Consider the following 21,631-nt stretch of genomic DNA (forward strand, 5'->3'; position numbering starts at 1 on the left):
TGAAAAGTTTTTTCTCCACTTTGCCATACATGAGTAATGGTTAAGAGCGTTGGGCCCGTAACCGAAAGGTTGTTGGTTCAAATCCCTGAGCCGACTAGGTGAAAAATGTATCGGTGCCCTTGAGCAAGGAACTTAACACTTAATTTCTCTGACTAAAATGACTAAAATATATGTACATTATTTTTTAATTGTGATTTATCAGGGGCTGTTGCAGCAACTTCAGCCCCACCACTTCCCAAGACTATGCCCAGTTGTGCCGTGTCAACTCGCTCCATGCAGCACAGCCTAAAGTCAACACAACTGCAAAACACTTGCAATATTTTCACCAAAGTGCCTTCATTCAAAGTGGCCTGATACATGCTGATGTTTGGTGACATCATTACTTTTTATTTATTTACCTGACCTTTTTTAACCTTTATTTAACCAGGAAGTCCCTTGAGATGAATAATAGAAATAAAAAAGTCAAGAGAAAACTGACCAAGATAACAGTTTAGTGTCAACTGCAATCATGCCATGGCTGTCAATCTCTCTCCCTCTTTCCTCCTTCCCCTCTCCTCTTCCTTTCTCTCTTCTTCTCTCTCTCCCCTCCCTCTTGCTCTCTGTCCACCTCCCCCTCCCCTCAGTTGCTGAAGGACTTCCCAGATGAGCTGCGCTCTGACATCACCATGCACCTGAACAAGGAGATATTGGAGCTGTCTCTGTTTGCCTCGGCCAGCAGGGGGTGCCTGCGCTCCCTGTCCCTGCACATCAAGACCACGTTCTGCGCCCCTGGGGAGTACCTGCTGCGCCAGGGGGACGCCCTGCAGGCCATCTTCTTTGTCTGCTCTGGGTCCATGGAGGTGCTGAAGGATGGCATGGTGTTGGCTATACTGGGTGAGACATGGTGTTGGCTATACTGGGTGAGACAGGCAGGCAGGCAGGCAGGCAGACAGACAGACAGGCAGGCATACAGAGACAGGCAGGCAGACAGGCAAGCAGACAGACAGACAAGCAGGCAGGCCGACCGACAGACAGACAGACTGTCTGTCTGTCTGTCTGTCTGTCTGTCTGTCTGTCTGTCTGACAGGCAGGGAGGCAGGGAGGCAGGGAGGCAGGCACAGACAAACAAACAGACAGACAGAATCCAAGTCCATTGTTGGAACACTTTGTGATGCTACTTGTCTGATTCCATCCCAACAGGGCACCTGTGGATCATAGTTTCCATTGTCGGGCGGAATCTACAGTCCTCTGTCACCTGTCACTCCCATGAGTTATCCATCCATTCCATTCACCATGAAAACCCCTGTTCTTTATGACAGCTACTGTGTCTGACCTCCAGCTGTATGACGGCGTCTGACAGAAAGACCATCTACACTTCTCTATATTTTCCTCTCTTCAATTTAAGGAGCTTTATTGGCATAGGAAACATATGTTAACATTGCCAAAGCAAGTGAAATAGATAATAAACAAAAGTGAAATGATCAATAAACATGAACAGTAAACATTACACTCACAGAAGTTCCAAAATAATAAAGACATTTCAAATGTCATGTTGTAATGATGTGCAAATAGTTAAAGTACAAAAGGGAAAATAAAAAACATGAATATAGGTTGTATTTACAATGGTGTTTGCTCTTCACTGGTTGCCCTTTTCTTGTGGCAACAGGTGACAAATCTTTCTGCTGTGATTGCACACTGTGATATTTCACCCAATAGATATGGGAGTTGATCATTTGATTTGTTTTCAAATTTGTTGGTCTGTGTAATCTGAGGGGAATATGTGTCTCTAATATGGGTCATCCATTTGGCAGGAAGTGCAGCTCATTTTGTGGGCAGTGAGCACATAGCCTTTCTTCTCTTGAGAGCCAGGTCTGCTTTCAGCGGCCTTTCTCAATAGCAAGGCTATGCTCACTGAGTCTGTATTAATTATTTCCAATGTGTCAAGTAATTATCCTTTTGTTTTCTCATGATTTGGTTGGGTCTAATTGTGTTGCTGTCCTGGGGCTCTGTGAGGTCTGTTTGTGTTTGTGAACAGAGCTCCAGGACCAGTTTGCTTAGGGGACTCTTCTCCAGGTTAATTTCTCTGTAGGTGATGGCTTTGTTATGGAAGGTTTGGGAATTGCTTCGTTTTAGGTGGTTGTAGAATTTATTTGGCTCTTTTCTGGATTTTGATCATTAGCGGGTATTGGCCTAATTCTGCTCTCTGTGCATTATTTGGTGTTTTACGTTGTACACAGAGGATATTTTTGCAGAATTCTGCATGCAGTCTCAATTTGGTGTTTGTCCCATTTTGTGAATTCATGGTTGATGAGCGGACCTAACAACCATAAAGGGCAATGGGTTCTATAACCAAATCAAGTATTTTTAGCCAGATCATATTTGGCATGTCGAATTTTATGTTAATTTTGATGGCATAGAAGGCCCTTCATGCCTTGTCTCTCAGATCATTCAGAGCTATGTGGAAGTTACCTGTGGCGCTGATGTTTAGGCCGAGGTATGTATAGTTTGTGATCTAGGGTTACGGTGTATAAAAGGAATTTGTATTCATGATCCTGGCAACTGGACCTTTTTTGGAACACCACTATTTTTGTCACAGAGATTTACTGTCAGGGCCCAGGTCTGACAGAATCTGTGCAGAATATCGAGGTGCTGCTGTAGGCCCTCCTTGGTTGGGGACAGAAGCACCAGATCATTAGCAAACAGTAGGCATTTGATTTCAGATTCTTGTAGGGTGAGGCTGGGAGCTGCAGACTATTCTAGTGCCCTCACCAATTCGTTGATATACAGTGCCTTGCGAAAGTATTCGGCCCCCTTGAACCTTGCGACCTTTTGCCACATTTCAGGCTTCAAACATAAAGATATAAAACTGTATTTTTTTGTGAAGAATCAACAACAAGTTGATTTCAAACTTTTTGAACAAATCAAAAACTGAAAAATTGGGCGTGCAAAATTATTCAGCCCCCTTAAGTTAATACTTTGTAGCACCACCTTTTGCTGCGATTACAGCTGTAAGTCGCTTGGGGTATGTCTCTATCAGTTTTGCACATCGAGAGACTGCCATTTTTTCCCATTCCTCCTTGCAAAACAGCTCGAGCTCAGTGAGGTTGGATGGAGAGCATTTGTGAACAGCAGTTTTCAGTTCTTTCCACAGATTCTCGATTGGATTCAGGTCTGGACTTTGACTTGGCCATTCTAACACCTGGATATGTTTATTTTCGAACCATTCCATTGTAGATTTTGCTTTATGTTTTGGATCATTGTCTTGTTGGAAGACAAATCTCCGTCCCAGTCTCAGGTCTTTTGCAGACTCCATCAGGTTTTCTTCCAGAATGGTCCTGTATTTGGCTCCATCCATCTTCCCATCAATTTTAACCATCTTCCCTGTCCCTGCTGAAGAAAAGCAGGCCCAAACCATGATGCTGCCACCACCATGTTTGACAGTGGGGATGGTGTGTTCAGGGTGTTGCTTTTACGCCAAACATAACGTTTTGCATTGTTGCCAAAAAGTTCAATTTTGGTTTCATCTGACCAGAGCACCTTCTTCCACATGTTTGGTGTGTCTCCCAGGTGGCTTGTGGCAAACTTTAAACAACACTTTTTATGGATATCTTTAAGAAATGGCTTTCTTCCTGCCACTCTTCCATAAAGGCCAGATTTGTGCAATATACGACTGATTGTTGTCCTATGGACAGAGTCTCCCACCTCAGCTGTAGATCTCTGCAGTTCATCCAGAGTGATCATGGGCCTCTTGGCTGCATCTCTGATCAGTCTTCTCCTTGTATGAGCTGAAAGTTTAGAGGGACGGCCAGGTCTTGGTAGATTTGCAGTGGTCTGATACTCCTTCCATTTCAATATTATCGCTTGCACAATGCTCCTTGGGATGTTTAAAGCTTGGGAAATCTTTTTGTATCCAAATCCGGCTTTAAACTTCTTCACAACAGTATCTCGGACCTGCCTGGTGTGTTCCTTGTTCTTCATGATGCTCTCTGCGCTTTTGACGGACCTCTGAGACTATCACAGTGCAGGTGCATTTATACGGAGACTTGATTACACACAGGTGGATTGTATTTATCATCATTAGTCATTTAGGTCAACATTGGATCATTCAGAGATCCTCACTGAACTTCTGGAGAGAGTTTGCTGCACTGAAAGTAAAGGGGGCTGAATAATTTTGCACGCCCAATTTTTCAGTTTTTGATTTGTTAAAAAAGTTTGAATTATCCAATAAATGTCGTTCCACTTCATGATTGTGTCCCACTTGTTGTTGATTCTTCACAAAAAATACAGTTTTATATCTTTATGTTTGAAGCCTGAAATGTGGCAAAAGGTCGCAAAGTTCAAGGGGGCCGAATACTTTCGCAAGGCACTGTATATGTTGGAGAGGTTGGGGCTAAAGCTGCATCCCTGTCTCACCCCGTTGCTCTGTGGAAAGAAATGTGTGTTTTTGGCCAATTTTAACCACACGCTTGTTTGTGTACATGGATTTTATAATATTGTATTTCCCCAAACATGTATCGATGTACGATGAAAGTCGGGAAGCAAGTTCAGGGAGTGAATACATTTAATAAATAAATTAACAAAACAAGAACCACAAACAGCGCACCGACATGAAACAGGAACAATGACAACTGGGGAAGAAACCAAAGGGAGGGACATATAAAGGGCAGGTCATCATGGAGGGGATGGAGTCTCTAGGTGAGTGTCATTATGCACTATTAACGAGCAGCCTGGTGACCTAGAGGCCGGAGAGGGAGCACACGTGACACAACACCACTTTCCATCAATTTGTATATCAGGCCCTCATTCCAAATTGAGTCAAAGGCTTTTTTGAAATCAACAAAGCATAAGAAGACTTTGCCTTCGTTTTGGTTTGTTTGTTTGTCAATTAGGGTGTGCAGGATGAATACGTGGTCTGTTGTACAGTAATTTGGTAAAAAGCCAATTTGACATTTTCCTCAGTTCCTTGTTTTCTTTGAGGAAATGCATGAGTCTCCTGTTAATGATAATGCAGAGAATTTTCCCAAGGTTGCTGTTGACTCATATTGTTTTATTTAACTAGGCAAGTCAGTTAAGAACAAATTCTTATTTACAATGACGGCCTAATGGGGAACAGTGGGTTAACTTTCTTGTTCAGGGGCAGAACGACAGATTTTTACCTTGTCAGCTCAGGGACTCGACCCAGCAACTTGTTGGTTAAAGGCCCAACGCTCTAACCACTAGGCTACCTGCTGCATTGGGGTCTGTAGTTATTGGGGTCAAATTTGTCTCCACTTTTGTGAATTGGGGTGGTCAGTTCTTGGTTCCAAATATTGAGGTGCCAGAGCTGAGGATGATGTTAAAGAGTTTAAGAGTATAGCCAATTGGAATTTGTGTTCTGTATATTTGATAATTTAATTTAGGATACCATCAACCCCACAGGCCTTTTTGGGTTGGAGGGTTTTATTTTGTCCTGTAGTTCATTCAATATAATTGGAGAATCCACTTGGTTCTGGTAGTCTTTAATATTTTGATTCTAAGATTTGTATTTGATCATGTATATCTTTTTGCTGTTTGTTCTTTGTTATAGAGCCAAAGAGATTGGAGAAGTGGTTTATCCATACATCTCCATTTTGGATAGATAACTCTTCATGTTGTTGTTTGTTTTGAGTTTTCCAGTTTTCCCAGAAGTTTCCCAGAAGATCCTATGGATTATTCAAATACATTGAGCTGATGTCTGACTTGCTGTTCCTTCTTTTTCCGTAGTGTATTTCTGTATTGTTTTAGTGATTCACCATTGTGAAGGTGTAGGCTCAGGTCTTCTGGGTCTCTATGTTTTTGGTTGGATAGGTTTCTCAATTTCTTTATTTTTATTCTTCATCAAATAATTTGTCATTGTTATTAATTTTCTTACATTGTCTGCTTGAAATGTTTAGATTTGATAGGGAGGTCAAAAATATTGTTTAGGTTTTCTACTGCCAAGTTTACACCTTCACTATTACAGTGAAACCTGTTGTCCAGGAAATTGTCTAGAAGGGATTGAATTTGTTGTTGCCTAATTGTTTTTTGGTAGACTTCCACACTATTTTCCTTCCATCGATAGCATTTCTAATATTATTCAGTTCCTTTGGCTTTGATGCCTCATGATTGAATATAGCTCTGTTCAAGTAGAGTTGGATTTAGCTGTGATCAGATAGGGGTGTCCGTGGACTGTTTGTGAACACTTTAAGAGACTCTGGGTTGAGGTCAGTGATAAAGTAGTCTACAGTACTACTGCCAAGAGATCAGCTATAGGTGTACCTACCATAGGAGTCCCCTCAAAGCCTACCATTGACAATGTACATACCCAGATTCCGACAGAGCTGCAGGAGTTGTGACCTGTTTATGTTGGTTATGTTGTCGTAGTTTTGTATAGGGGGGCATATGGGGGAGGGAATGCTATCACCTCCAGATAGGTGTTTGTCCCCCTGTGTGCTGAGGGTGTCGGGTTCTTGTCCAGTTCTGGCATTTAGGTCACCACAGACCAGTACTTGTCCCTGAGCCTGGAAATTGTTGATCTCCCCCTCTAGGATGGAGAAGCTGTAATTGTTAAAGTATGGGGATTCTATTGGGGGGGTTAGGGTTAGGTAACACACAGGAGGACATTTTTCTCTCTAGAAATCATTTCCTCAAGCCAGATGTAACATGTTCCTGTTTTGACTGATTTAATAGAGTGTGTTAGGTCTGCTCTATACTAAATTAGCATACCCCCTGAATCTCTTCCCTGTTTCACACCTGGTAGTTTGGTGGATGGGACTCTGTAGAAGAAAATGGGACTCTGTAACCTAGAGGGTAACCAGTGGGTCCATCTTTTTATACCATGTTTCTTGTAGGATTACAATGTCTGTATTGCCAATTTATTTGATGAAGTCTCGGTTCCTGCTCTTTAAGCCATATGTCCTGCTGCCATATTGAGGTCCTTGCCGCAGGGGCGGTGGGCATGAGCTGGGCAGAAGGAGCATAGGTCTGATATGGGGGGGGGGGGGGGTGCTACCGTTCAGGGTGATGTCCTTCAGGGTGCTACCGTTCAGGGTCCTGGCAAAAGTTGGGATTGCTGCCTTGTAGAGGTAGACCTGGGAATAAAGGCTGTTCAAGTCCAGGGTGGAGTGGTGGGCCAGGTAGACATTAGGTTTTAAGGCACAGTCTTGTGAAATGCTTGAATTCACCCGCTGTATGGAGATTTGTGCCACTTGTGCGTTGGGGAAAGTGGAAGAAGCTTTTCAATCACTCCCTTGAGTGCTGTGGCCACCTTTTCCTGCTTGGCCATCAGGTCATTTGTGCATGTGTGAATTATGATGTTGCTGGGAGACCCTAGTCTGTCCTCTGACAACAGCTCCAGGGCATGCTTAGTGTTTGGACACCAGAGTTTAGCCACTTTGTGTTTGGTAAAAAGAGTATGTATGAATGTATTTGTCATTTGAGTCAATGAGGAGCACAATCTCTGGCTTTTGTGTGTCCTCGATGGTGAGCTGTTCTGCTGGCTTGCCTGTGGGGGTGTTCTGATCACTGTAACACCTTAGCTCTCTGACCTCGTCCTTCAGTGCCATGTGTGCCTCTAAGTTCTCTCATCTCAGTCCGTAGAGCAGCCAGCTCTCTCAGACAGCTGTCCATCTCCACCTTCTGCACTCTGGGGGGGGGGGGGGGTTGTTGTGCTGGTCTGGTTTGATCTGTATGAATTGTGTGGACTAGCTCTGAGCTCCACCATGTCTCTCTCCAGCTCTGTGAATGTATCCCTCTCAATGATGGAGGAGCAGTGCAGTTGTGGGACCCGGGTGTGGGGGGGGGGGGGGGGGGGGGGGGGGGGGGGGGGTGACTGTCCTCTTCTGCAGGACAGTTTGAAGAGATGTGATCAGACTCACTCAGGGTGGGGGAGTAGTCACAGAGAGATCAAATCAAATGTTATTTGTCGCATACACATGGTTAGCAGATGTTAATGCAAGTGTAGCGAAATGCTTGTGCTTCTAGTTCCGACAATGCAGTAATAACCAACAAGTAATCTAACCTAAGAATTTCATAACAACTACCTTATACACACAAGTGTAAAGGGATGAAGAATATGTACATAAAGATATATGAATGAGTGATGGTACAGAACGGCATAGGCAAGTTGCAGTAGATGGTTTCGAGTACAGTATATACACATGAGATGAGTAATGTAGGGTATGTAAACAAAGTGGCATAGTTTAAAGTGGCTAGTGATACATGTATTACATAAAGATGGTAAGATGCAGTTGATGGTATAGAGTACAGTATGTACATACAAAATGAGTAATGTAGGGTATGTAGACATTATATTAAGTGGCATTGTTTAAAGTGGCTAGTGATACATTTTTTACATCAATTTTTCCAATATTAAAATGGCTGGAGTTCAGTCAATATGTTGGCAGCAGCCACTCAATGTTAGTGGTGGCTGTTTAACAGTCTGATGGCCTTGAGATAGAAGCTGTTTTTCAGTCTCTCGGTCCCTGCTTTGATGCACCTGTACTGACCTCGCCTTCTGGATGATAGCGGGGTGAACAGGCAGTGGCTCGGGTCCTTGATGATCTTTATGGCCTTCCTGTGACATCGGGTGGTGTAGGTGTCCTGGAGGGCAGGTAGTTTGTCCCCGGTGATGCGTTGTGCAGACCTCACTACCCTCTGGAGAGCCTTACGGTTGTGGGCGGAGCAGTTGCCGTACCAGACGGTGATACAGCACGACAGGATGCTCTCGATTGTGCATCTGTAAAAGTTTGTGAGTGCTTTTGGTGACAAGCCGAATTTCTTCAGCCTCCTGAGGTTGGAGTGTGAGGTTATTTTCCTGACACCACACTCCGAGGGGCCTCACCTCCTCCCTGTAGGCCGTCTCGTTGTTGTTGGTAATCAAGCCTACCACTGTAGTGTCGTCCGCAAACTTGATGATTGAGTTGGAGGCGTGCATGGCCACGCAGTCGTGGGTGAACAGGGAGTACAGGAGAGGGCTCAGAACGCACCCTTGTGGGGCCCCAGTGTTGAGGATCAGCGGGGTGGAGATGTTGTTACCTACCCTCACCATCTGGGGGTGGCCCGTCAGGAAGTCCAGTACCCAGTTGCACAGGGCAGGGATGAGACCCAGGGTCTAGAGCTTGATGACGAGTTTGGAGGGTACTATGGTGTTAAATTCTGAGCTGTAGTCAATGAACAGCAATCTCACATAGGTATTTCTCTTGTCCAGATGGGTTAGGGCAGTGTGCAGTGTGGTTGCGATTGCGTCGTCTGTGGACCTATTGGGGTGGTAAGCATATTGGAGTGGGTCTAGGGTGTCAGGTAGGGTGGAGGTGATATGGTCCTTGACTAGTCTCTCAAAGCACTTCATGATGACGGAAGTGAGTGCTACAGGGCGGTAGTCATTTAGCTCAGTTACCTTAGCTTTCTTGGGAACAGGAACAATGGTGACCCCCTTGAAGCATGTGGGAACAGCAGACTGGGATAAAGATTGATTGAATATGTCCGTAAACACACCAGCCATGGTCTGCGCATGCTCTGAGGACGCAGCTGGGGATGCCGTCTGGGCCTGCAGCCTTGCGAGGTTTAACACGTTTAAACGTTTTACTCACGTCGGCTGCAGTGAAGGAGAGTCCGCAGGTTTTGGTAGCGGGCCGTGTCAGTGGCACTGTATTGTCCTCAAAGTGAGCAAAGAAGTTGTTTAGTCTGTCTGGGAGCAAGACATCCTGGTCCGCGAAGGGGCTGGTTTTCTTTTTGTAATCCGTGATTGACTGTAGACCCTGCCACATACCTCTTGTGTCTGAGCCGTTGAATTGTGACTCTACTTTGTCTCTATACTGATAATTAGCTTGTTTGATTGCCTTGCGGAGGGAATAGCTACACTGTTTGTATTCGGTTATGTTTCCGGTCACCTTGCCCTGGTTAAAAGCAGTGTCTTGCGCTTTCAGTTTTGCGCGAATGCTGAAATCAATCCACGGTTTCTGGTTTGGCAATGTTTTAATAGTTAATGTGGGTACGACATCGCTGATGCACTTGCTAATAAACTCGCTCACCGAATCAGCGTATTCACCAATGTTGTTGTTTGACGCATTGCAGAACATATCCCAATCCATGTAATCGAGGCAATCTTGAAGCGTGGAAACAGATTGGTCGGACCAGCCCTGGTAGCACAATCGATATGCTTTTCCTTCTGTGCTCTCTCTTTGATCCCGTAAAAATACTGGAACTGTATGAGGATGCCCTGCACCTGTAAGGGCGTTCGTCTGTAGGAGGAAGAGAAGCGGACCAAAGCGCAGCGTGGTGGTTATTCATGTTTTAATAACTCAATACACATGAACAAACTAACAAAAACAAGAAATGTGCAAACGCAAAACAGTCCTATCCTGTGACAAACAAACACAGTGACAGGAACAATCACCCACAAACACACAGTGAAACCCAGGCTACCTAAATATGGTTCCCAATCAGAGACAATGACGAACACCTGCCTCTGATTGAGAACCATATCAGGCCGAACATAGAACTAGACCAAAACATAGAAAAACAAACATAGACTGCCCACCCAACTCACGCCCTGACCATACTAAATAAATACAAAAACAAAGGAAATAGAGGTCAGAACGTGACAGTACCCCCCCCCCAAAGGTGCGGACTCCGGCCGCAAAACCTTGACCTATAGGGGAGGGTCTGGGTGGGCGTCTGTCCGCGGTGGCGGCTCTGGCGCGGGACGCGGACCCCACTTCACCATTGTCTTAGTCCGCCTTATTGTCCGCCTCCCTGGCTTACTCACCATGACCACCCCTCTCAATGACCCCACTGGACAGAGGGGCTGCTCGGGACAGAGGGGCAGCTCGGGACAGAGGTGAAGCAGCTGCTCGGGACAGAGGGACAACTGCTCGGGACAAAGGGGCGATAGCAGCTCGGGACAGAGGGGCGATAGCAGCTCGGGACAGAGGGGCGATAGCAGCTCGGGACAGAGGGGCGATGGCTGCTCTGGACAGAGAGACAGCTGCTCGGGACAGAGGGGCAGCTGCTCGGGACAGAGGGGCGGCAGCAGCTTGGGACAGAGGGGCGACAGCTGCTCTGGACAGAGGGGCAGCTGCTCGGGCGGCCCCTGGCTGACTGACGGCACTGGCGGCCCCTGGCTTACTGGCGGCACTGGCGGCCCCTGGCTTACTGGCGGCCCCTGGCTGACTGGCGGCACTGGCGGCCCCTGGCTGACTGGCGGCACTGGCGGCCCCTGGCTGACTGGCGGCACTGGCGGCCCCTGGCTGACTGGCGGCACTGGCGGCCCCTGGCTGACTGGCGGCACTGGCGGCCCCTGGCTGACTGGCGGCACTGGCGGCCCCTGGCTGACTGGCGGCACTGGCGGCCCCTGGCTGACGGGCGGCACTGGCGGCCCCTGGCTGACGGGCGGCACTGGCGGCCCCTGGCAGACGGGCGGCACTGGCGGCCCCTGGCAGACGGGCGGCACTGGCGGCTCCTGGCAGACGGGCGGCACTGGCGGCGCTGGGCAGACGGGCGGCACTGGCGGCGCTGGGCAGACGGGCGGCACTGGCGGCGCTGGGCAGACGGGCGGCGTTGGCGGCGCTGGGCAGACGGGAGGCTCAGCTGGTGCTGGGCAGACGGGAAGCTCAGCTGGCGCTGGACAGACGGGAAGCTCAGCTGGCGCTGGGCAGACGGGAAGCTCAGCTGGCGCTGGGCAGACGGGAAGCTCAGCTGGCGCTGGGCAGACGGGAAGCTCAGCTGGCGCTGGGCAGACGGGAAGCTCCGGCAACGCTGGAGAAACGGAAGGCCCTGGTAGCGCCGGAGAGGCGGGAGACTCCGGCAGCAGCGCCGGACAGGCGGGAGGCTCCGGCAGAGGCGCCGGACAGGCGGGAGGCTCCGGCAGAGGCGCCGGACAGGCGGGAGGCTCCGGCAGAGGCGCCGGACAGGCGGGAGGCTCCGGCAGAGGCGCCGGACAGGCGGGAGGCTCCGGCAGAGGCGCCGGACAGGCGGGAGGCTCCGGCAGAGGCGCCGGACAGGCGGGAGGCTCCGGCAGAGGCGCCGGGCAGGCGGGAGGCTCCGGCAGAGGCGCCGGGCAGGCGGGAGGCTCCGGCAGAGGCGCCGGACAGGCGGGAGGCTCCGGCAGAGGCGCCGGACAGGCGGGAGGCTCCGGCAGAGGCGCCGGACAGGCGGGAGGCTCCGGCAGAGGCGCCGGACAGGCGGGAGGCTCCGGCAGAGGCGCCGGACAGGCGGGAGGCTCCGGCAGAGGCGCCGGACAGGCGGGAGGCTCCGGCAGAGGCGCCGGACAGGCGGGAGGCGCCGGACAGGCGGGAGGCTCCGGCAGAGGCGCCGGACAGGCGGGAGGCGCCGGACAGGCGGGAGGCTCCGGCAGAGGCGCCGGACAGGCGGGAGGCTCCGGCAGCGGCGCCGGACAGGCGAGAGGCTCCGGCAGAGGCGCCGGACAGGTGGGAGGCTCCGGCAGCGCTGGAGAGGAGGAAGGCTCTGGTAGCGCCGGAGAGGCGGGAGACTCCGGCAGCGCTGGAGAGGAGGAAGGCTCTGGACGGATGGGCCGGAGAGACAGCCTGGTACGGGGGGCTGCCACCGGAGGGCTGGTGCGTGGAGGTGGTGACGGATAGACCGGACCGTGAAGGCGTACTGGAGATCTTGAGAGCAGGGCTGGCACCAACCGCCCTGGCTGGATCCTCACCCTAGCCCGGCAGATGTGGGGAGCTGGGATGTAGCGCACCGGGCTAAGCACGCGTACTGGGGACACCGTGCGCACAACTGCATAACACGGTGCCTGACCAGCACCACGCCCGCCACAGTTAGCACTGCTAGGAGCACTGTAGTGCTGAGATGGCACAGGACGTGCAAGGCTAGGGAGATGCACAGGAGGCCTGGTGCGTGAGGCTGGCACAGTCTTCACCAGACCCCTCGCACGCACCTCAGGATGAGTATGGAGAGCTGACCCCGGTGCCATTAAATCCCTGACACGCTCCGTCGGGCGAATGTCGTGCCTCATGCACCAAACCAGCAAGTCCCTCATATCACTCTCCTCCAATCTCCCCATTAACTCCTTCACAGTCTCTGCTTCGCTCACCTCCAACACCAGCTCTGGTTCTGAGCTCCTCCTTGGCTCCTCACGATAAACGGGGGGAGTTGGCTCAGGTCTGACTCCTGACTCTGCCACACTCCCCCTGTGCCCCCCCCCAAGAAATTTTTGGGGGTGACTCTCGGGCTTCCATCCGCTCTGCCGTGCTAGTTCCTCATAATGCCGCCTCTCTGCTTTTGCTGCCTCCAGCTCGGCCTTGGGGCGGCAATATTCTCCTGGCTCTGCCCAGGGTCCTTTCCCGTCCAGTTCTTCCTCCCATGTCCATTTCTCCAGGTGGTGCAGCCTCTCCCACTGTAGCTGCTGCTGCTCCTGCTGCTGCTGCCTTTGCTGCTGCTGCTGTTGCTCCTGCTGCACCAGTCGCTTCTCCTGCTGCTGCTGTTGCTGCTGCCTCTGTTTACCACGCCGCTTGGTCCTTGGTAGGTGGGTGATTCTGTAAGGGCGTTCGTCTGTAGGAGGAAGAGAAGCGGACCAAAGCGCAGCGTGGTGGTTATTCATGTTTTAATAACTCAATACACATGAACAAACTAACAAAAACAAGAAATGTGCAAACGCAAAACAGTCCTATCCTGTGACAAACAAACACAGTGACAGGAACAATCACCCACAAACACACAGTGAAACCCAGGCTACCTAAATATGGTTCCCAATCAGAGACAATGACGAACACCTGCCTCTGATTGAGAACCATATCAGGCCGAACATAGAACTAGACCAAAACATAGAAAAACAAACATAGACTGCCCACCCAACTCACGCCCTGACCATACTAAATAAATACAAAAACAAAGGAAATAGAGGTCAGAACGTGACAGCACCATTACTGTCCCAGACTTGTACACGTTGACAGAGGTTGTTTCATTTTTCTCAATGTCTAGTATTCTGAGTTTCCACCCTGGGCAAATACCCTCTCTCTTGACATAGTGTGCTCTGTACCATTCCAGGGGATGGTCTGTGTGGAAAATGAAGTTGCTTATGTTCACCTCTTTATAGCAGTCAGAAAATAGTTTCTCTGGATTCTCATTGAGGAGCTTTTTTTGTACTTATTCCTTGTAGTGTTTTTTTTAAATATCCATGGGGTACTGTATTGTAATGACCTCTAGACAGGGTGAAGCCATGGGGGCTTCAAAGGCCTCTGCATTTGGGTGGGAGGGGGGGGGGGGGGCTGTGAAACCCCCCTGCCATTGTTATCTCATTGGTTTTCACACCTCTCACTTCACAGTTCAGTGCAAATTGAAGCTGCCGCCGTGTCTGTTCTGTCCTAGCTTGTTAGCTTAGTATACTTATTTACGTAGCTTTATATAACAAAATGACCTGGAGATTGTCTTTTACATTTTGGCTTCAGAAGTAGCTTCAGTCTGAACATTACTCACTCAGTTTTGTGTTGGATGGTATTTCCAGGTACCGCTGTGATTCTTCTGCAGGTTTAGGTTTGTTAGAAGTTTTTTCTTGATAGTCCTTGGTAGTAATAGTCCATTCGGGTAATTTTGTCCAAAATCAAGGTTTTGGTATGGAATTGTGATTTGGATTGAAGGTCTTGATGTTGAAGTTAGTATTCTGTATAGGTCCTTCTGAAAAAATTCAAGTTTATCTACATTTATCCAACTGTAAATTCTATATTTTTGCAGAACTCAGGAGCCCATTCTCTCTCTCTCTCCTATTGTCCATCTCCCTTTATCTCCCCTCTCTCTCTCTCTCTCTCTCTCTCTCTCTCTCTCTCTCTCTCTCTCTCTCTCTCTCTCCCTCCCTCTCTCCCTCTCTCCCTCTCTCTCTCTCTCCCTCTCTCCTTTTCTAGTTGTCACTCATTTGTTTTTTAACATTTGACAGACACACCACTTATGTGTCCCTCTGTCTTCCTCCTTTTCCCCCAGTTGGCGTGAATGTGTGTGTGTGTGTGTGTGTATGTTTGTGAGCTTTTGCTTATTCATATGGTAAAATATCTCTGACTCTCTATCTGTGTGTGGCTCTGTACAGTAAGGGTCTGACTGAATTTGTTTGACTGTGTGTGAGTCGCTGTGTAAAGTATCTATGACAGTCTTTGTCTGTTTGTTTGTGTTCGCATCTGCTCTGCCCGTGTGTACAGTGTGTGTGTGTGTCTCTTTGTGTCATGTGTGCATACAGTATTGGACAGGGACAACACTCCCTTTCAGAGCTGTCCTGCTGACTGTGCAGAAGGTCAGCCTGACATTGAGTGTCTGGGAACAGTGAAAGCTCTCTAAAGAGTCACGCCAACTCCTTACAAACCTTCTCACAGCCAAAACAATAGAGAAAGAGGGGGGTAGAGAGGAGGAATAGATAGAGGAGAGGAAAGGAAATTAGAAAAATGAACAAGAGAGGGAGTGAGGGATGTAGGAGTGAATAGAGGAGAGAGATCAGGTAGGTAGGAGTGAATATAGGAGAAGATAGGAGAGAGATCAGGTAAGTAGAAGTGAATAGAGGAGAGGAGAGGAGAGAGATCAGGTAGGTAGGAGTGAATAGAGGAGAGAGATCAGGTAGGTAGGTATGAATAGAGGAGAGGAGAGAGATCAGGTAAGTAGGAGTGAATAGAGGAGAGGAGAGGAGAGGAGAGGAGAGGAGAGAGGAGAGGAGAGAGATCAGGTAGGTAGGAGTGAATAGAGGAGAGGAGAGGAGAGAGATCAGGTAAGTAGGAGTGAATAGAGTAGAGGAGAGGAGAGAGATCAGGTAGGTAGGAGTGAATAGAGGAGAGGAGAGGAGAGGAGAGAGATCAGGTAGGTAGGAGTGAATAGAGTAGAGGAGAGGAGAGAGATCAGGTAAGTAGGAGTGAATAGAGTAGAGGAGAGGAGAGAGATCAGGTAGGTAGGAGTGAATAGAGTAGAGGAGAGGAGAGAGATCAGGTAGGTAGGAGTGAATATAGGAGAAGATAGGAGAGAGATCAGGTAAGTAGGAGTGAATAGAGTAGAGGAGAGGAGAGAGATCAGGTAGGTAGGAGTGAATAGAGGAGAGGAGAGAGATCAGGTAGGTAGGAGTGAATATAGGAGAAGATAGGAGAGAGATCAGGTAAGTAGGAGTGAATAGAGTAGAGGAGAGGAGAGAGATCAGGTAGGTAGGAGTGAATAGAGGAGAGGAGAGAGATCAGGTAGGTAGGAGTGAATATAGGAGAAGATAGGAGAGAGATCAGGTAAGTAGGAGTGAATAGAGTAGAGGAGAGGAGAGAGATCAGGTAGGTAGGAGTGAATAGAGGAGAGGAGAGGAGAGAGATCAGGTAGGTAGGAGTGAATATAGGAGAAGTTAGGAGAGAGATCAGGTAAGTAGAAGTGAATAGAGGAGAGGAGAGGAGAGAGATCAGGTAGGTAGGAGTGAATAGAGGAGAGAGATCAGGTAGGTAGGTATGAATAGAGGAGAGGAGAGAGATCAGGTAAGTAGGAGTGAATAGAGGAGAGGAGAGGAGAGGAGAGGAGAGGAGAGGAGAGGAGAGGAGAGGAGAGGAGAGGAGAGGAGAGGAGAGGAGAGGAGAGGAGAGAGATCCGGTAGGTAGGAGTGAATAGAGGAGAGGAGAGGAGAGAGATCAGGTAGGTAGGAGTGAATAGAGGAGAGGAGAGGAGAGGAGAGGAGAGGAGAGGAGAGGAGAGGAGAGGAGAGGAGAGGAGAGGAGAGGAGAGGAGAGGAGAGGAGAGGAGAGGAGAGGAGAAGAGAGGAGAAGAGAGGGATCAAGTAGGTAGGAGTGAATAGAGGAGAGAGATCAGGTAGGTAGGAGTGAATAGAGGAGAGGAGAGGAGAGGAGAGGAGAGGAGAGGAGAGGGATCAGGTAAGTAGGAGTGAATAGAGGAGAGGAGAGGAGAGAGATCAGGTAAGTAGAAGTGAATAGAGGAGAGAGATCAGGTAGGTAGGTATGAATAGAGGAGAGGAGAGAGATCAGGTAAGTAGGAGAAGAGAGGAGAGAGATCAGGTAGATAGGAGTGAATAAAGGAGAGGAGAGGAGAGGAGAGGAGAGGAGAGGAGAGGAGAGGAGAGAGATCAGGTAGGTAGGAGTGAATAGAGGAGAGGGGAGAGATCAGGTAGGTAGGCGTGAACAGAGGAGAGAGATCAGGTAGGTAGGTATGAATAGAGGAGAGGAGAGAGATCAGGTAGGTAGGAGTGAATAGAGGAAAGGAGAGGAGAGGAGAGAGATCAGGTAGGTAGGAGTGAATAGAGGAGAGAGATCAGGTAGGTAGGAGTGAATAGAGGAGAGGAGAGAGATCAGGTAAGTAGGAGTGAATAGAGGAGAGGAGAGAGATCAGGTAGGTAGGAGTGAATAGAGGAGAGGAGAGGAGAGAGATCAGGTAGGTAGGGGTGAATAGAGGAGAGGAGAGGAGAGAGATCAGGTAGGTAGGGGTGAATAGAGGAGAGGAGAGAGAGGGAATAAGAGCAGTCATTGTTTAGAGCAGTCACTGTTTACTATCAGTACCCCCCAACCCCCTAGCATCCAGGGATGGGGGATTTTTTTTTTTTACAAAATACCATAAAGATCAATATATCAAAACTACAAAATAGTTGTATTTTGACATGTATTTCATTTAAAATACATGTATTAAGTATTTTAAAATACATAAATATATTGCAGGTACAGTTGAAGTTGGAAGTTTACATACACTTAGGTTGGAGTCATTAAAACTCGTTTTTCAACCACTCCACAAATTTGTTGTTAACAAACTATAATTTTGGCAATTCGGTTATGACATCTACTTTGTGCATGACACAAGTAATTTTTCCAACAATTGTTCACAGATTATTTCACTGTACCGCAATTCTAGTGGGGTCAGAAGTTTACATAAACTAAGTTGACTGTGCCTTTAAACAGCTTGGAAATTTCCAGAAAATGATGTCATGGCTTTAGAAGCTTCTGATAGAGTAATTGACATCATTTGAGTCAATTGGAGGTGTACCTGTGGATGTATTTCAAGGCTTACCTTCAAACTCAGTGCCTCTTTGCTTGACATCATGGGAACATCAAAAGAAATCAGCCAAGACCTCAGAAAAAAAATGTAGACCTCCACAAGTCTGGTTCATCCTTGGGAGTAATTTCCAAACGGCTGAAGGTACCACGTTCATCTGTACAAACAATAGTACGCAAGTATAAACACCATGGGACCGCGCAGTCGTCATACCGCTCAGGAAGGAGATGAGTTCTGTCTCCTAGAGATGAACGTACTTTGGTGCAAAAAGTGCAAATCAATCCCAGAACAACAGCAAAGGACCTTGTGAAGATGCTGGAGGAAACAGGTACAAAGTATCCATATCCACAGTGAAACGAGTCTTATATCGACATAACCTGAAAGGCCGCTCAGCAAGGAAGAAGCCACTGCTCCAAAACCGCCATAAAAACAACAGACTACGGTTTGCAACTGCAGATGGGGAGAAAAATAGTACTTTTTGGAGAAATGTGAAGCAAAAATAAAACAGTTTGGCCATAATGACCATCATTATGTTTGGAGGAAAAAGGGGGATGCTTGCAAGCCGAAGAACACCATCCTAACCGTGAAGCACGGGGGTTGCAGCATCATGTTGTGGGGTGCTTTGCTGCAGGAGGGACTGGTGCACTTCACAAAATAGATGTTATCATGAGGGGAAATGATGTGGATATATTGAAGCAACATCTCAAGACATCAGTCAGGAAGTTAAAGCTTGGTCGCAAATGGGTCTTCCAAATGGACAATGACCCCAAGCATACTTCCAAAGTTGTGGCAAAATGGCTTAAGGACAACATAGTCAAGGTATTGGAGTGGCCATCACATAACCCTGACCTCAATCCCATAGAAAATATGTGGGCAGAACTGAAAAAGCGTGTGCGAGCAAGGAGGCCTACAAACCAGCTCTGTCAGGAGGAATAGCCCACAATTCACCCAACTTATTGTGGGAAGCTTGTGGAAGGCAACCTGAAACATTTGACCCAAATTTTAAGCAATTTAAAGGCAATGCTACCAAATACTAATTGATTGTATGTAAACTTATGACCCACTGGGAATGTGATGAAATAACTTAAAGATAAAATAAGTCATTCTATATACTATTATTCTGACATTTCACATTCTTAAAATAAAGTGGTTATCCTAACTGACCTAAAACAGGGAATTTTTACTAGGATTAAATGTCAGGAATTGTGAAAAACTGAGTTGAAATGTATTTGGCTAAGGTGTATGTAAACTTCCGACTTCAACTGTAGTTGGCCTGAACAGCACCAGCATTCTCATTAACATTGTACTTGCTATGACTGTGATATGTTGTTGTTAATCTACCTTAGTTGAATGCACTGACAGCCTTGAGCCTTCTTGGGTATGAATCTACAAGCTTGGCACACCTGTATTTGGGGAGTTTCTACCATTCTTCTCTGCAGATCCTCTCAAGCTCTGTCAGGTTGGATGGGGAGCGTCAATGCACAGATATTTTCAGGTCTCTCCAGAGATGTTCTTTCGGGTTCAAGTCTGGGCTCTGGCCACTCAAGAACATCCAGAGACTTGTCCCAAAGCCCCTCATGCGTTGTCTTGGCTGTGTGCTTAGGGTCGTTGTCCTGTTAGAAGGTGAACCATCACCTCAGTCTAAGGTCCTGAGCACTCTGGAGCCGGTTTTCATCAAGGATCTCTCTTTACTCGATCCTGACTAGTCTCCCAGTCCCTGCCGCTGAAAACATCCCCATAGCATGACGCTGCCACTACCGTGCTTCACCGTAGGGATGGTGCCAGGTTTCCTCCAGACGTGACGCTTGGCATTGAGGCCAAATAGTTCAATCATGGTTTCATCAGACCAGAGAATCTTGTTTCTCATGGTCTGAGAGTCAATTAGGTGCCTTTTGGCAAACTCCAAGCGGGCTGTCAAGTCACCTCCCTGACCAAGACCCTTCTCCCCCGATTGCTCAGATTTCCCGAGCGGCTAGCTTTAGGAAGTGTCTTTGTGGTTCCAAACTTATTCCATTTAAGAATGATGGAGGCCTTTGTATTCTTGGGGAATGCTGCAGAAACGTTTTGGTACCCTTCCCCAGATCTGTGCCTCGACACAATCCTGTCTCAGAGCTCTACAGACAATTCCTCGACCTCATGGCTTGGTGTTTGCTCTGACATGCACAGTCAACTCTGGGACCTTAATATAGACAGGTATGTGCCTTTCTAAGGTGTGTGCCTATCCAATTCATGTCCAATCAATTGAATTTACCACAGATGGACTGCAATCAAGTTGTAAAAACATCTCAAGGATGATCAATGGAAACAGGATGCACCTGAGGATCTAAATACACTCGTAAAGATCCAACCCTTTATTCAATCTTCACCTAAAATGACCTACCCGAATCTAACTGTATTATCTGAAAATGTAGCTAGCTAGACTATCTTACCTTTATACATCATTCATGGTTCGATGCGTCTCCTGTCGGATGCCATGGTTGCCCTTAGTTTGAAGATGTAATCCGGAGACAGGTGTTTTCTCTATCTCTTTAGCTATCATACTCAAATTCAACTGATTTCAAAACTCAGTCCATCAGAAATTGGAGAGCAACACTTATGCAGTTGTAATACACAATACACATTTTTGAAAAGCAGCGTTGGACAGGATTTCCTAGACAAACTGACCAGTTCAAATAGACAGAAACATCTCAAGGATGATCAATGGGAACAGGTTGCATCTAAGGGTCTAATATCCAACCCTTTTTTTTCAATTTTTGCCTAAAATGACAGAAGCAAATCTAACTGCCTATAGCTCAGGACCTGAAGCAAAGACATGCATATTCTTGATACCATTTGAAAGAAAACACTTTGAAGTTTGTGGAAATGTGAAATTAACGATCCTGTAGAGGTTATGTAATTAAGTCATTTCTGTTTTTTATTTTTAATAAATTAGTAAAAATGTCTAAACCTGTTTTCACTTTGTCTTTGTCTTTTTTATAATCCATTTTAGAATATGGCTGTAATGTTACAAAATCTGACCGACCAGCCCAAATCGGTCTTATGTAGCAACATTTTAGATTTAATTTTTTACATTGGATAAAAGTAGAGACTCAGAGCTACAAAATGGTATATCATACACTACAGTTGAGGAACAATGGGAATGTTAATTAATTAATTTTATTTCACCTTTCTTTAACCAGGTAGGCTAGTTGAGAACAAGTTCTCATTTACAACTTGCGATCTGGCCAAGATAAAGCAAGGCAGTTCGACACATACAACAACACATGGAATAAACAAACATTCAGTCAATAATACAGTAGAAAACATCTATATACATTGTGTGCAAATAAGGTATGATAAGGGAGGTAAGGCAATAAATAGGCCTTGGTGGCGAAGTAATTACAATGTAGCAATTAAACACTGGTGATAGATGTGCAGAAGATGAATGTGCTAGTAGAGATACTGGGGTGCAAAGGAGCAAGATAAATAAATACAGTATGGGGATGAGGTAGTTCAAAAGGGCTATTTACAGATGGGCTATGTACAGGTGCAATGATCTGTGAGCTTCTCTGACAGCTGGTGCTTAAAGCTAGTGAGGGAAATATGAGTCTCCAGCTTCATTGATTTTTGCAGTTCATTCCAGTCATTGGCAGCAGAGAACTGGAAGGAAAGTTGGACAAAGGAGGAATTGGTTTTGGGGGTGATTGGTGAA

The 21,631-nt window shown here is 47.3% G+C and overlaps 1 protein-coding gene across 1 annotated transcript in view; it reads left to right on the forward strand.

Annotated features, from left to right (window-relative positions):
- Window positions 1–21,631, forward strand: part of LOC110489387 (voltage-gated delayed rectifier potassium channel KCNH8-like) — a 131,721-nt gene that overhangs the window by 75,949 nt on the left and 34,141 nt on the right. The window contains exon 10 of the mRNA XM_090227442.1: window positions 624–873. Within this exon, the coding sequence (XP_090083568.1) occupies window positions 624–873 (250 nt within the window). The remainder of the gene's footprint in view (window positions 1–623; window positions 874–21,631) is intronic.

The sequence above is a fragment of the Oncorhynchus mykiss genome, chromosome 30 (genome assembly GCF_057628025.1).
Source record: "Oncorhynchus mykiss isolate SJ-2025 chromosome 30, ASM5762802v1, whole genome shotgun sequence".
NCBI classification, from domain to species: domain Eukaryota; kingdom Metazoa; phylum Chordata; class Actinopteri; order Salmoniformes; family Salmonidae; genus Oncorhynchus; species Oncorhynchus mykiss.